Genomic DNA, 16641 nt, shown 5'->3' on the forward strand with positions numbered 1-16641 from the left:
AAGATCTTCAACATGTGTCCCCTCCACACACACACACACACCCTCCCCAATTAGAAAGGATGTCCCTGTCTGGACATTTTAATTCTTCCCTGATCTCTGAGGCCTGATGCATAAAGCCAAAGTAAAGACAGTTCCAGGCACAGTTCATTTCATCCATGGCATTTCTCTCCACTTCAACAAGGACAGCAGATGGGTAGTGTGTTGAAAAAGGAGCCTGTTGCTCCATAGTTTGTTAGGTACGAGACTCGAGGCAGCACTGTGAACAGTGATAACAACTTTATTGAACACAAAAGTCAGAAGAACCAGAACGAGACAAACAATGGAGTAACAGGCTCCTTTTTCAACTGTCCGGGCTTGGAAAGCCACGCCCACATGTCAGATAGTAACCAATCATAAACTGTACATAAAGACCAATCACTTTGCTTCCCTCCAGAACTACCTTTGTTCTGATAGGTCGTTTTACGATACCTTAGTCAGACTCAAGTTCAATACCTTCACACATTATATTACATACACAACAGTGGCCAAAGTATTTGAGTTTCAGTTTCAGTATCTGGCCTTCCAGGGAACAGTCAGGATTGATTTCTTTTAGGATTGACTGATTTGATCTTTTAGGATTGACTGATTTGCTACCTATCCCTCCCAAATTAGTATCATCTGCAAATTTAATAAGCATTCTCTCTATTCCTTCATCCACATCATTTATAAAAATTTTGAACAGGACAGATCCCTGACGCACTCCATTTGTCACTCCTCTCCAAGAGGATGACGAATCATTAACAAGCACTCTTTGGGTGCGATCTGTCAACCAGTTACAGATCTACCTAACAGTAATAGGATCCAAACCACATTTTAACAACTTGTCAACAAAAGTATTATGTGGAACCTTATCAAAGCCGTACTGAAATCAAGATAAACTATGTCTACTGCATTCCCCTGATCCAACAAGGCCAATCCTAGGCTGCGACTCCCATCATGTGATCTGTTTTTCCCATGTCATATTCTCGATTCAGGAAATTCAAATTAAATGCATTAGAATAAATTTGTTTAGCTTCTAAAAATATGCTCCTATGTCCAAGTTTTTAAACAATGTGGACTTTGACAGGGGAGGATGGAAGAATGGAGCACAGAGATTTTTTGCCCCTGTAGCTCCTCATAGGCTAACAGTTTATCACTTTGAAAAGTATTGAGGTTCCAGGTATAGCATGGTGAAAACAGCTAAATTTTATGGGTTACATTGGAATACGGAAGATAAACTAGCCGGTCCAAGGTTCCCCGCTCACACCCAACACACCCCTGCTATCCGTGATTTGTTCTATTTATAAGCTCGAATTTCAATAGGTGCTTGTTCTGGATCCGCGCGAACCTATTGGCCTGCGCTAGGATCCGAGCTGGCTATTGTTCTCGGACCGATGGTCTGAAGGTTAGCTTGACCGCATGGCAAGGCCCACGTGGTTGTGGCCATCTTGATACATTACACCCCTCTCCCCATAGTTCCAAATTACTAACATACATAGTCCCGCAAGTACTCTGGCATCCGGTGTTCTCTCGTTGATCGGTGGAGCTCCATCGGGGGAGCCCCTGGTTCATTGCTTGATGCTGCTGGCACTGTCATGGTGGTTGGCGATGTCCCGGTGGTGGATGTCTGTTCGGGGTTCAGCGTTGGAGTGGGGCCTGGGGCTGGAACCATTGGCACATCTAGTTCTGCTGGTACATACGCTTGTTCCTCGGGCTGCAGTTCCACTTTGCTGTCCTCTTTGTTTGTGGCCCTCTGGTCATCGCAAGGTAGCAGATGGCGGCGGAGTTGGTCTACATGCCTCCATAGGTGCTGGCCCTCTTCTGTAGCGACCTCGTAAGAGAGAGGTCCTGTCACCCCTACCACTCGGGCTGGCACCCAAGGTTGTCCTCTGCCATAGTTCCAAGCGTATACTGGATCCTCTGGAAAGAATTCTCGCGGTGCTTCTTCGTTGGACCAGGCCTGGGCTGTGGTCGGGGGCCTGGTCTGGATGTAAGCGGTCCAGCCAGGTTGTCAAGTGCCGGCCCATCAGGAGTTCAGCGGGACAACGACCTGTGGCGGAGTGTGGTGTAGTCCATTGTCTGAACAGGAACGTCGCTAGCCGCTAGTCCCATTTGCCCTGCATGACCCTGCGGAGCGATTCTTTGGTTGTGCGCACCATTTGTTCCGTCTGGCTGTTAGTGGCTGGGTGAAATGGTGCAGAACGGACATGCCGAATTCCATAGTACTGTATGAACTCCAGAAACTCAGCAGACGTGAACGCAGTTCCATTGTCCGACACCAGAGTGTTGGGGATTCCATATATACTAAATATTTTCCACATGTCCTTGATTGCAGCTCTGGATGACGTAGATGCGACAGGGAGTATCTCCAGCCATTTAGAGTATGCATCTACTAGAATGAAAAATGTCTGTCCCTGGAACAGGCCTGCAAAATCCACGTGCAGGCGAGCCCAGGGCTTGGGTGAGGGTTCCCATGGCTGGTCTCGTTTCTTGGCAGGGTTGACAGTGTTTAACCCGTCCCTCTATTTCCCCGTCCATCCCTAGCCACCACACGTAGCTGCGCGCTAAGGCTTTCATGCGCACGATCCCCGGGTGGGTTTTGTGCAGCGCCTCTAGCACGAGCATTTGCAGGGGGTAGGGAATCACCACTCTACTTCCCCACAGGAGGCACCCTTTATGTGCCAACAGTTCATCCCGTCTGGATGTATATGCAGCAAATTCTAGGCCCACTTGACCTGCGGGCCAGCCCCTCCCCACCCAGTCCATAATCCAGGACAAGATGCGGTTGGCTTCCCTTGGACCTGCAGGCGCGGGCGATGTGGCTCTGCTTTCCACAGGAGCGACAAACGGCATCCCGGAACCAACAGAACCGTCTTTCGTGCGCCTCTCCACAGCTTGCACAGGTTGCTGGTGAACTGGAGGCTGTCCCGGACGGTGGAGGACAGGAGTTGTGTCGAGCGGGCCGCCAGACTTGTATCACATCTTCCTCGTCTGAGGAGCTTGGGTCCATTGCGGGGGACATCTGGTGTGACGCTGCTGATGGCGGTCAATCCCGACGCAACTTTTCGAATGTGTTGGCTGTCTGCAGTGTGGTCTCGGCTGTCAGCTTGGCGGTTCCCATGAGCTTCCTCCTTAGTTTGGGGTCACGGAGGCCCCAGATGAACTGTGTGAGGATGATCTCTTCGACCCCTGGCAGCTCGCAATCCATGGCTAGCTGTCGTAGCTCTGCCATGTAAACGGTGGCGGCTTCCCCAGACTTTTGCGTACGTGCCCATAAGTCCATATGTTTTGTCATCTTTGTGGGTTTTGGCACGAAGTAGCCATTCAAGATTTTTAGTAGGTCATCATACGTTTTGTCCTCCAGCTTCACCGGAGCGATGAGCCCTTTGACCAGACGGATGGTGGTCACCCAACCTGAGCTCACTAGCAGGGCCCTCTTCTTACCGGCGTTGGTGATGTCATGGAAGTCGAGGTGGTTGGTCAGCTTGTCCACCCATGCTTCCCAGAACTCGGGATGCATGTGGTCGAAATCTACGATGGCTCCAGAGGCAGCAGCCAGGACTCTGGGACAATGCGGGGAGCGTTGATCAGAGGAACGGGGCGCAGTGCTCTGCTGCTGGGAAGCGGCGTGGTGCACGGTGTCCAGTTGATTGATGCTCGTTGCAGGTCTGGCTTTGGAGTATGGCTGGCTCACTCATCTGGATCCCATCCTTGTCGCCAGTGAAAAGTATTGAGGTTCCAGGCATAGCATAGTGAAAACAGCTCACGTTTATTGGTTGCATTGGAAAATGGAAGATAAACTAGCCGATCTGAGGCCGGCTTATATGCGGTTCCCCGCTCACACCCAACACACCCCTGCTACCCGTGATCCGTTCTGTTTACAAGCTCGAGTTTCGATAGGTCCTTGTTCCAGATCCGCATGAACCTATTGGCCCGCGCTAGGATCCAAGCTGGCTATTGTGCTCGGACTGATGGTCTGAAGGTTAGCTTGACCGCATGGCCAGGCCCATGTGACTGTGGCCATCTTGATACATTACACAGTTCTAGCCATTGGCTGAGCTGCTCTGATGTCACAGAGTCTGTTGGTTTTTATGCTGCTGATATTTTGCGATTGTAGTATTTTGATTAAGGCTCAATGTCTGTGAAATCCAGGCCTTGCTACCTATTGATACATGGCATTAACCAAACATAAACCAACCTTGGTGTAGTGGTTAAGAGCACAGACTCTAATTTGGGAGAACCAGGGTTTGATTCCCACTCCTCTACATGCAACTGCTGGTGTGACCTTGGGTCAGTCATAAGTTCTTTCAGAGCTGTTCTCTCAAGGGCAGTCTTTATAAGAGCTCTCTCAGCCCCACCTACCTCACAGGGTGTCTGTTGTGGGGAGGGGAAGGGAAAGGAGATTGGAAGCCACTCTGAGACTCCTTCGGGTAGTGAGGAGCGGGGTATAAATCCAGTCTCCTCTTCTCCTCTTCTTCTAATAGTTTTTCAAAAGAGGTAGAGCCTTAAAGGTCTTTGACAGGGTAGCTTAACTCAGTCACCTTTTTGGCTTGCTGGAGTTTCTCAGATATCCCATGCAGCAGTCAGCCATATATAGCACAAACAGAATCTTGCCAGCTCTTGCAGAAATACAGGGTGTATTATCCCTCACAGCACAGACTGTGGAACTTCCAGCTACTAGATTTCATGGCCTTAGAAGCCTTCTTATCCTGATCAGCTGTACCTGGGCAGGAAATAATATCCAATTACCCCCTCTCACAGACAAAACTGTACTTTATCATTTTGAGTTCCTGCTGCCTCCAAATCTGAATGAAATATTTCCTCAAGGGCGAGCTCAGCTACCCACACAGTCAGGATGGGAAACACCCACACTGTCACAGCCAGTGATCCGAAACCACAGCATAAATAATATATTAACTCACATGAAAGATTCCCATGTGAGCTACTTACAGAAGTAAATAGCTTAAACATAAATATGCACAGTAATCCTCCTCCAACTTGCCGGGTTCCTTTTTCCTGTGTCTCAACATACAGCACAAAGGCCAAAGTTGATGTCACGTTTTGGGCAGGGGTCGTTTCGTAGAAAAAGAGCTAGGGGGACTCATTGGCATAACTCATTAGCATATGCTACACCCCCTGACATCACCGGAAGTGTGTCATAAGGCCACACCCCCTGACATCACTGGAAGTGTGTCATAAGGCCACACACCCCGCCCCCAACGGTCCCGGACGCCGGCGGCGGCCTTGCAGCTCCACTGCCAAGCCCCATGAGGGGCCCGGCGGTGGACCTGCAAGGCCGGCGGGAGTGCAAGGAAGCCCCGCGAAGGCCCTCCCTGGCCCTAGGCAGGCAGGGGTGGGGAGAGGCAGGGAGGAAGCAACTTACCCTCCCTCTTCTCCTGCCTCCTCCTGGCTGAATGGGGGCCGGAAGCGGGGCAGCCGGAAGCAGCTTTGTCATGTGCCCCGCCCCCCATACCTCACCCGGGGGAACTGTGATCCCCCGCGATCCCCCCCGAAATGACCTCTGGTTTTGGGGTTAGTTGAGTCTGGGTTCCCTTGACCGAACTGTGTTCCCTGCAGCCAGGCAGCAGCGGCAGCAAATGTCATGTTGAAGATCGGAGCGAGACCTTTTCTACTGGGAACTGTTGTAGGGAGGGGCGAATGTCATGTTGAAGATCGGAGAGAGAACTTTTCTGCTTGGAACTGTGGTACAGAAGGGCTGCCGCCTCTCCCCATGCCATTTTGAAGAAACTGAAACCCTCTCTGCCATAATTCCAAGCGGAAAAAGTCTCTCCGTAATCTTTAAATGTCATTCCCAGCAGCTGCTGGGGAACCCAGACACAGGTCACCAAAAATGTAATATCTGGTGTTATGTATCAGGACTATATACCAGAGAGTGGCTGAGCTTGGAGCGCTAGAACAATAGCCCACAAGGACTCTGTAAGTGACCAGTGAGAAACCTCTGTCATGTAAATAGCCTATAGTTGGGAGTAGGGTGCGTTTGGGTGTGGTTTATTGCATTCTATTTAAACAGGGCTTTTGCCCTGGGGTTTCAGTCTTGTTCCTGAAATCACTTAATAAAGTAGAAGTGTTCATTGCAATGCGTCTTGAACCCAGCATTTAATACTGGCGACGAAGGTGGGATTCGAGGTTTGGCCTGTAGTCTACTAGGGTTGCCAGGTTTCCCCTGGCCACCAGTGAGGGATGGGAGAGCTTAGGGTTGCCAGGTCCAGACTGGGAAATTCCTAGAGATTTGGGGGTGCAGCCTGGGAAGGATAAGGATCTCAGTGAGGTATGATATGAAGTCCACCCTCCAAAACATCCATTTTCTCCAAGGGAACTGATTTCTCTAGTCTGGAAATGAACTGCAATTCCAGGAGATCCCCAGGCCCCACCTGGAGACTGGCATCCCTAATGTCTACTGCACTAGGTGACATGCTTAGAAGGCCTAAAAACTGTTATGTTAATTAGAGAACTGTACCAGTACAGAGGTTGTGGACCAGGGAAGAGCTGAAACAGGGAGGATAACGAGGTATCGGAAAGAAGGAATTTTATATATTGATTCACACTGGTCAGTCAGAACAGTCTCACACAGCTGAAGTGGTGCTAAGCCAAACAGAGCCGCTCAAGTGCCTGTCGAACACATCCCACCCCCTACCATTTTGCAGTTCAAGGGAAGCAACCAAAACAGCAAATTGATCAAGGCTTTTTTTGGGGGAGGGGGGTGCCATATATGACAGGTGGGCTATGTTTCGCAAGGCGTGGGGCAGTGTTCCCTCTAAGCTGAGTCAGTGTGAGCTATCTCACAGCTTTTTAGCCTCCAGCTCACACATTTTTATCTTAGCTCAGTAAGGAAGGCTCCAGAACAAACTAATTTATGCAGTAGCCAAACCACTCGCTCACAACTTTAATGCTAGTAGCTCACAAAATAGAATTTTTGCTCACAAGACTCCACAGCTTAGAGGGAACATTGGCGTGGGGTGTCACAGGCCTAAGCTGGCTCTAGGTCATTAAAAATATATATATACGTTTCAGGAGACCTATGCACTTCTGTGGATCCTATTTGCCAGGGACAACCCCAGTTTCCTGAGCTCAGTGCCTGCTCAATTAACTGCTCCTATTTTGGACTTTTGAAGAATGCCTTGTTAAAGTTTTGTGAGCATGAGTTGTTCACATTACCATTCTTCAGGGTTCAACTCTATATGCAGCGTCTGTAGGACTTAAACATGCAAGTAGGAGAGAGTGGATACTTTTTTTCACTAGCACAGTGTAAACACACAGAGAGGCACGGCCACTGAAGGGTCATGCACTGTATAGCCCGGCATCACTTATAAGAACAGCTGCTGAGTTCCATTTTGAACTTTTGAGAACGCATCTGACGGCGACAATGCCTTCCTAATGTATCAAAATCACTTTCTTGACTTTCCAGTTCACAAAGGACAGGCCATTGCAAAGTAAATAAATACACCACCGTATAAGAAGGAAGCCTACAGCCTGCAGGAGTGTGTAAGAAGTGGAGCGTTACAAGTATTTGTCTGTCTGTGTAATGTTGGAGGGTGTTGTCAAGGCCTGCCAGGTGTGCCCCAATCGATTAGTCTTTAAAGGGCAACATGACTGCTTTCTGTTTTTTCTGCAGCAGCTAACCCTTTGGATAGGGATGTCAGTCTCCAGGTGGTGGCTGGAGATCTCCTGAGATTACAACCAATGTTCCCTCTAAGCTGAATTAGTGTGAGCTAGCTCACAGGTTTTTTACCTTCTGGCTCACACATTCTTGTCTTAGCTCAGGCCAAAATCGCTGCAGCCAAATCGCTCGCTCACAGCTTTAATGCCAGTAGCTCACAAAGTAGAATTTTTGCTCACAAGACGCCACAGCTTAGAGGGAGCATTGATTAGAGCTGATCAGCTCACCTGGAGAGAATGGCCGCTTTGGAAGTTGGACCCTGTTATGTAGTGAAAACTATGTAAAGCTTGAGTCTGAATCAGGATTGTAAATAGACCAATCAGAGCTGCGCAATGTTCTGGTGGGAAGCACTCTGATTGGACCTTATCTGTAAATAGTTATTGGTTGTTAGCTGACATGTGGGCGTGGCCTCCCAAGCCCGTACTGTTTAAAAGAGAGCCTGTTGCTCTATGTTTTTGTCTTGTTCTGATTTCTTCTGACTTTGTTAATAAAGCTGATTCACTGTTCACTAGCTGTGTTGAGTCTCGTACTTAACAGACCCTATGGCATTATGCTTCACTGAAGTCCCTCCTCTTCTCAAACTCTGCCCTCCTCGGGCTCCAACCCCCAAATCTCCAGGTATCTCCCAACCTGGCACGGGCAACCCTACTTTTGGAACAGGCTTCCAGTGCAGATTAGAATTCTGTTGTGGTCAATAAGTAGTAGGATCAGAGGTCATTTCGGGGGGGAACGCAGTTCCCCCGGGTGAGGTACAGGGGGGTGGGGCACATGATGAAGCCCCACCCCCCGCTTCCGGCTTTCATTCAGCCAGGAGGAGGCAGGAGATAGGGCTGCCAACTCCCCCGGTAGGGCGGAAATACCCCACCCCGGAGGCTCCGTTTCCCGACGCCGGGGAATCGGGGCCCGGGGGAAACCCCTCCCCGGCGTGCGCGTCACCGGAAGTGACGTCGCACGCTGGGGGCGGGGCCACGATTAGGGTTGCCAAGTCTTCTTACCTTGGTGGCAGGGGAGCCTCGCTGGGCTCCGGGAGCTCTTCGGCGGTGCGCGCGCGCCGCCAGCACGTCACAGGAAGTGACGTGCTACGTCGCTCACGTTAAGGGCGTGGCCCAGATCGTCGGAGGGAAAACCATCTGGGCCACGCCCCCAACGTGAGCGACGTGGCTGGCCACACTGCGCTTCGGGGGGCGGAGTTCCCCCCGGGGCCCAATTCCGCGGCAGCGGAAATCGGGCCTCCAAAGTGGGGATTTCCCCGCCCCCACTTGGCAGCCCTAAATTCCCTGCCCAACACTTCTGTTTAAAATACATGTTAAATGTCTATGACCATCTCGTGCGCTTGAGACATCGAGGAAAAAGTTACCTGTTTCCAAATCAGAATACCCACAGGATGCCCCACAGGAAGGGGTTTGATACACACTGTGTGATAATTTCCATTTTGTTTTTCCCCCCTCAGGCAGTACAGCTTTACATTTGGCTACCATCGCTTGCCAGCCTCAGTGTGTGAAAGTCCTTCTGCAGGTAACAGAGACTGCTCTTCCTTCCTGTCAAAGCCTCCCAGGCCTTCATTTGTTTCAAGCTTCATCCCCTGCTTCTGGGCCTGTTTTCAGTGCTGGTGGTTCCCCTCTGGAATGCGGGAAATAAAGAGAAGGGTGCCACTGAGGATGTGCGAAGGACTTGATGGGTCACAAGGGTGGCGAGATGGTCTATGGTTGTGCCTGTCTGGATGATTCAGTAACATTGCCGTTCTTCAGGGTTCAGCCCCTTCCCCAGGATTTCAGGCTCTGAGTGGGAAAGCATCCTTCTTGCTTGCCATTTCACTGTGTGCTTCGTTTTGAGCTGATAACAGATTTATTTGTTTACTTACTTATTAAGCTTCTATACGATGCTCCTCGCAGAGCGGGCTCAGAATGGTGTTTATAGGAGAAGTATATTTTTCTAGAGTATCTTTGACTAAAGAACAAGCACCTCATTGGCTTTTAAAAACAGTGCAGGACAGGCTACGGCAGAGTAAATGCAGGGCTATTTTTGGGCAGGAACGCACAGGAACGGAGTTCCGGCTGGCTCCCAAGTTGGCCACACCCAGCAGGAACTCATTAAGAGGCCACACCCAACAGCAGAAACTTATTAGGATTGGCTACATTGGGGTGTCTGGCCTAACATGCAAAGGGTTCCTGCTACAAAAAAAGCCCTGGGTTTTGACAACAAGGTAAACAAAATAAGAAGCAAAAGGTGGGTGTGGCTGGATGACCACACTTCTGGCAACATGGGGGTGTGGCCTAATATGTTAATATGATGTGCTATCAGGGGTGTGGTCTAATATGCTAATGAGTTTCTGCTGTTGGGTGTGGCCTATTATGCTAATGAGTTCCTGCTGGGCTTCTTCTACAAAAAGAGCCCTGAAATGAATGCAATATGCAGCAGACAAGGCAGTGATCAGGGCTGCCATTTGCACTCTACTAGCGGAACTGTCACTAGGGCTCCCCTATCAGTACTCAAGGGGGCAGTGGGGGGATATGGCGGAGCAAAATGGCATTCCACAATGCCACACTGTTACTTCTGGCTGTGTAGCCAGAAGTGATGTTACTACATCATGGGATGTTCTAGGATTCACTTTTACCATAGAGTTTCAGGCAAATCCCAGAGCAGGGGTCCCAATCAATGTTCCCTCTAAGCTGAGGAGGCTTGTGAGCAAAAATTCTACTTTGTGAGCTACTGGCATAAAAGCTGTGAGCGAGCAATTTGGCTACTACATAAATTAGTTTGCTCTGGGGCCCTCCTTCCTGAACAAAGACAAAAATGTGTGAGCCGGAGGCTGAAAAACTGTGAGCTAGCTCACACTAACTCAGCTTAGAGGGAACACTGGTCCCAATATGGTGTTTTTAGAAAGTGAGCAGAGGCAAGTGGGGCTTTTGGCCAGAGGGACTTCTGATTGGCTACCGGTGATCTGATTGGCAGTGCAGATTTTTCCTAAAACAAAATGAGCCCATACACCATTGTACCAGTCCGTTAAAGAGGGGCCCGTTGCTTTTCTCCATTTCCTTGCTATTTCCATCTTAGCAATCAACAATAGAGTTGCTATCATGGTTTAGATTTATATAAGTTACTCAGTTGGCCTATTTCTAGAAGGATTACTTCAGGTTGTCGAGAAATGGTTGTACCCAAGATTTCTTCTATTTGTGGAAGTACCTGATTCCAGAATTTCTTAACCACAGGGCAACTCCAAAAATGATGTAAATAATCTCCATATAAGCTCTTCCAAAATGTTTTTATGATATTGAGAAATCCATGCGGGTGTAAGATACCATCTATTTAAAATTTGAAAGGCATTAAATTTAATTGTCAGAATTTTAGAAGTAAGGCTAGGTTAAAACAATGTGTTCATTTAGAAAGGTGTCCTGTTAAGCTGAACTTCGGCCTGAAATGTTGAAGAGTTACTATTAGAGTTATAAATCACCTGACTTCCTGACATTTTTTGGTTGGCTCCATCTCCTAGAATCATTGAATCATAGAGTTGGAAGGGACCGCCAGGGTCAACTAGTCCAACCCCTGCACAAGGCAGGAAATTCACAAATACCTCCTCCTCCTCCACACCTCCAGTGACCTCTGTTCCACACCCAGAAGATGACAAAAAACCTCCAGGATCTCCGACCAAACTGGCCTGGGGAAAAATTGCTTCCTGACCCCAAAGTGGCAATCAACATTTCCCTCGTTGTGTAAGAAAGGGCCACAAGAACTAAGCACTGAGGCAACCCTTCCTGCCCTCCCTCTCATGATCACAGAATCAGCATTGCTGTCAGATGGCCATCTAGCCTCTGTCTGAAAACCTCCAAAAAAGGAGAACCCACCACCTCCCGAGGAAGCCTATTCCACTGAGGAACCGCTCAGTTCTTCCTAATGTTTAGCCGAAAACTCTTCTGATTTAATTTCAACCTGTTGGTTCTGGTCCGACCTTCTGAAGCAACAGAAAACAATTCTGTACCATCCTCTATGGAGTGCAGAGGAAAACCCACATAGGCGGACTGGAGAGGCAGCAGTGCAGCACTGGGCAGATGTCCCCACAGTGCTTGACTGCTGCAGATGAGGCTCTTCTGCCATGCTGAAGCCACAATAGAGTGACTCCGCCCACTCCCTCCAGCACCCCCTCCCTTGCAACAGTTGCTCGCAGGCCGCATAAGAGTCCTAGATGGGTCCCCGGGCATTGTTTTTGACACGGCTGTCCTAGAGCATCCCATGATGCATTGACATCACATCTGATTACACAGCTGGAAGTGATGTAGTAATAATAATTATCATATGGCATTGTGTGTAGTATATCCAGGAGATCCTAAGATTGTCTGGCAGCCAGAAGTTCTAGCTCTTTAGCATTATGCACCAGTAGGTGGTGAGCTAGACTTGTTTTTGAGGCAAGAGACATTTCAGAGGTGGTTTGCCATTGCCTGCCTCTGCGTCATGACCCTGGTATTCCTTGAAGGCTGCCCTTCCAAATACTAGTCAGGGCCAGGGGTCATTTGGGGCCGGAGCGCGCCGGAACACCACTTCGGCAGCCAAGGAGCAGGCACAAGCCTTTAAACCCTTTCTCTCTTTGCTCCCCCCCCCCGGGGAAGGGAAGGGGAAGCTTTTGAAGATGCCTCCCCCCTTTTTGTTTTCCCTTCTGACATCACTTCCGGTGATGTCAGGGGGCGTGGCATATGCAACATTAGCTATTATGCTTTTATGCTAATAACCTATTAGGTATGCTAATGAGCTCTTGCTGTTGTTTTTCTACAAAATGACCCCTAGTCAGGGCTGACCCAGCTTAGTTTCCAAGATCTGGTGAGATCAGGCTAGCCTGGGCTATCCAGGTGAGGGCAGTGATCTAGTGGCATCACTGGATGGAGCTAGGTAAGTCCCACCCCGACCAGTCTCCCAGGGGTCGCAGCAATCCCCAGTGTGGCATCCATGGGTGCCATGCCATGGGTTCCTTAGATCCATAGCAAAGTCTTGTGCCTAGTTTTGCTTTTGCGACTGAGCCAGTCTGGTAAACCATCTAGTCTGTACTCACACATGAGCAGCAAACCTCGGTTGGAAATGGAGATATCTTGCTCTGTGGGCAATTGTATTTACTTTTTTATTTGATTGTTAAAGTCCTTGCAACTCCACTGCGTGGTGCAATGAACGAAACAGACATGCCCCCACCTGCAATGCTTACTATCAATTGGCCCCACCCTAATGAGTAAAGGCATGGGGAATGAAAGATGGAAACCTAATTTCCCATAAGTCACAGACGAAAACAGGGACAGAAAACAGGAACATTCTTTGCCACTATTTTCAGTCTAAGAATTGTTGTCTGACCTTCCCCTCTGAACTACAGATTGCCAAAGGCTCTAGCCTCATGCTTCTTGAGGTACCCATTTACTTCTTCTTTAGGGTAAAGGTACTCTGGAAAGGTGTTACTATCCTACAATCTGGTAATTGTTCTGAATAAGCCTCACCAAATGACAGGCTGTGTTCGAAATGATGGAGGCGCCTTAATAGTCATACATGTTTGCTTAATGGTATGTATTAGAGACAGAGAAGGTGCATCCATTCCCCACTCAAGAGATTTAATTTCTAGAGATGCTAGGGAAGATGCTGGTCCCTACAGAACAACAACATTAACAATTCAAATTTTAATAGGACATCATCCCAAAAGAGAGCACATGAGAAGGCATTTACATGCACAACTGGGGAATTCTGGTCATTCCTGCCTTATATGGAGTCCAGCCATTGGTCTATCCCGGCCAGGAGCATAATACAAGAACTTGTGGGGCACTCAATTAAATTGCTGAGCAGTCAGGTTAGAACGGATAAAAGGAAGTACTTCGTCACCCAAAGAGTGATTAACACATGGAATTCACTGCCACAGGAGGTGGCGGCGGCTACAAGCATGGACAGCTTCAAGAGGGAATTGGATAAACATATGGAGCAGAGGTCCATCGGTGGCTATTAGCCACAAGGGATAGCTAGGGGCTCTGGGGCAAGTGATGCTCTGTATTCTTGATGCTTGGGGGGGGGACAACAGTGGAAGGGCTTCTAGTGTCCTGGCCCCACTGCTGGACCTCCTGATGGCACCTGGTATTTTTGGCCACTGTGTGACAAGAGTGTTGGACTGGATGGGCCATTGGCCTCATCCAGCACTGGCTTCTCTCTTACAAGGTGATTACTTCAGTTGTTGGGGCACCAGAAATCCCCTCCCCCTACATTGCGGAATCCAGCTGGTCAAGAAATGAGAAAGCCAAAAGTCAGTTCCAAGTTTCATAGCAACAGCATACGTGAAGAGAGAGCTGTCAGTCCTCCTCTGCTGCTCTAGAAGGGGCTGTTTTACCTGGCAGAATCAGTGGGAATACAGTTGCCAACTCCAGTTTGGGAATTTCCTGGAGATTTGGATGCAGTGTCTGTGGAGGGCGGAGTTTAGAGAAGGGGAAGAGCTCAGCAAGGATGTCATTATTTCCTAGAGGCCATTTCCTCCATGTCGTTTCAGAGGGCAGCAGCCATGTTGGTCCACAGTAGAAGAGCTAGATTTGAGTCCAGTCGCACCAACAAGGTTTTTTTTGGGTATGAACTTTCAAGAGTCAAAGCTGAGGATGGGAGCTTTAGCTCATGAAAGCTCGTTCCCCCCAAAAATCTTGTTGGTTTCTAAGATGTTACTCAGGGGTCGTTTCATAGAAAAAGAGCTAGGGGAATTCATTAGCATAACTCATTAGCATTTGCCACACACCCTGACATCACCGGAAGAGTGTCATAAGGCCACACCCTCTGACATCACCAGAAGTGTGTCATAAGGCCACACACCCTGCCCCCAACGGTCCCGGCCGCCGCCGGCCTTGCAGCTCCACTGCTGAGCCCCATGAGGGGCCTGGCGGTGGACCTGCAAGGCCGGCGGGAGTGCAAGGCGGGGCTTCGTCATGTGCCCCGCCCCCCATACCTCACCCGGGGGAACTGCGATCCCCCACGTTCCCCCCCGAAATGACCTCTGGTGTTACTGGACTTGAATCTATCTAACCATTTCCTCTAGAGCAATGGATGTCTGTACTATGGAGATAAGTTGTAATTCTGGTAGAAGTCCAGGCTGCACCAGGAGGTTGGTAACTAAGCGGCATGAACCTGACTAGCAGACAACTCCTCGGTGAACCATGGGATGTGTTGTTCCTTAAGGAAGCGCCAGTGTCTATGCCTGCTCACTTGGCTACCACTGTGCGAGGCAGGATGATGGACTAGATGGACCACTGGTCTGATCCAGCAGGGCTCTTCTTATTTCTTAATGCGCATAAAGCAATTGGTATTTCTAGAGTAACACATACCCCTTGGTTTCCGGGTCGATCTAGGAAATCCATCAATCTCCGCCTGATTTGCCTGCTGGAAAGGGATGGCCCTGACCGAACAGCAAAAACAATGACTCAGTTTAAAGGGCCCAACAACACATTGCATTTCCCCTGGGGATGTCTGTGGGTCCCCTCAAGAGACATGTTTTGGAGTTCTGTGATTTCCAAGTGCATCCAGTCCCAATTTGTACTGAGACTACGGCACACATCGAGAGGATTCTTCTCCCCCCACCCCCCAATACCATTTTCTTCACCTGAGATGCCCCTGGGAGTTGCTTCTTGCCCCACTTGGAAATGTAATGTGTAGGCCCTCAGTACATGTGGAGCCCCTAATGGGGCAACCAGTGGTTCCCTGGGACTGTTTCAGGCCAGGCAACTGGCACAAGGGAAGATTGAAGCTCCCTTTCCCCCATGCACTGTATTCCCGGTCGGAACTGAAGCCACCTGTACCTGGGAAGCACAGAACTCCACTGCTCTCAAGTCAAACAATGGATGTCCCCAGGGAAAATATAATATGCAGGTGAGTCCATGGAAGGCGTGGCCAGCTGTGCTTGATGGTACACACCATAAACTTGGCACAGTGCAAAAGCACTCTCGTCTCGTCTTGAAACAATAGCTACAATCTTAGCTAAGTATTACACTCTAAATGGTGCGACCTGGAACCAAACCTGGGACCTTCTGTGTGCAAAGCATATGGTCTACCCATCAAGCCACAGCCCCTCCACAGTCTTATGAGTGTGGAAGACCTGCTCGTGTTCTCCCATGCAACTTTCTCTGGGTCTAGTTGTTTTCCCCGTGATGTTGCAAGACACACCCGTGGGGGGTAGTTTCGACACAGAGGTGACTGGGAAGGGTAAGAGCTGGGTGGGGTGTTAAATCCCGAGATGAGAACAAAATTTGGGGGGGGGGAAGGGCGTGTTGCGAAAATTTGAGGTGGCAAGGAGTTTCCTGCTTGACGGCTTATTTTGCCGATGTCTTGGTTAGCTGTGCCTCCAAGGCAATGAGGTCCAGCAACCTCCCCTCTTTGTAGTTAACGATGCCTCATAAAACAGGATTCGAATGAGAGGTGCAGAGTCAATGATTGCCTTTGAAAACAGGCACATAAGTATAGTTCTTTCTAAATATGGGGGGAAGGAGGACATTCATAGGGGCTATGAGTGCAACTGGGACGTTTTCCACGATGTCAAGTTTCCCCCCCGCCTGCTCTTCTATTCATCCGCAGCTTTCCCTCGTTTCCACAGATGATTTCTCCCTCCCAGGAGCAAAAGCGCAGTTTGACCCCTCTTGCAGCGCAGCATGGGAATCCCCAGAAATAGGAAAGTCTGATGCTGCAAAGGAACAGGGAACAAACTGCGTTTTTGCTCCTGGGACTGCGGAAACATCTGCGGAAACACGGGCAAACAGCGGAGGAATACAAGTGCAGGCACGGGGAAACTTGACACTGTGGGAAAAAACCTGCATTGGATCTCTCCCAACTTTGAACAGAAGCCAAAATCCAGGGCTATTTTTGGGCAGGAACGCACAGGAACGGAGTTCCGGCTGGCTCCTGAGTTGGCCACGCCCAGCAGGAGCTCATTAGCATAACAGGCCACACCCAACAGCAGAAAC

The 16641-nt window shown here is 49.4% G+C and overlaps 1 protein-coding gene across 3 annotated transcripts in view; it reads left to right on the forward strand.

Annotated features, from left to right (window-relative positions):
* Window positions 1-16641, forward strand: part of ANKRD35 (ankyrin repeat domain 35) — a 74865-nt gene that overhangs the window by 24861 nt on the left and 33363 nt on the right. For all 3 annotated transcript variants that reach the window (XM_015410849.1, XM_015410850.1, XM_015410851.1), the window contains one exon: window positions 9147-9211. In XM_015410849.1, coding sequence (XP_015266335.1) covers window positions 9147-9211 — 65 coding nt within the window. The remainder of the gene's footprint in view (window positions 1-9146; window positions 9212-16641) is intronic.

The sequence above is a fragment of the Gekko japonicus genome, unplaced genomic scaffold (genome assembly GCF_001447785.1).
Source record: "Gekko japonicus isolate JY-2015 unplaced genomic scaffold, Gekko_japonicus_V1.1 scaffold42, whole genome shotgun sequence".
NCBI lineage: Eukaryota > Metazoa > Chordata > Lepidosauria > Squamata > Gekkonidae > Gekko > Gekko japonicus.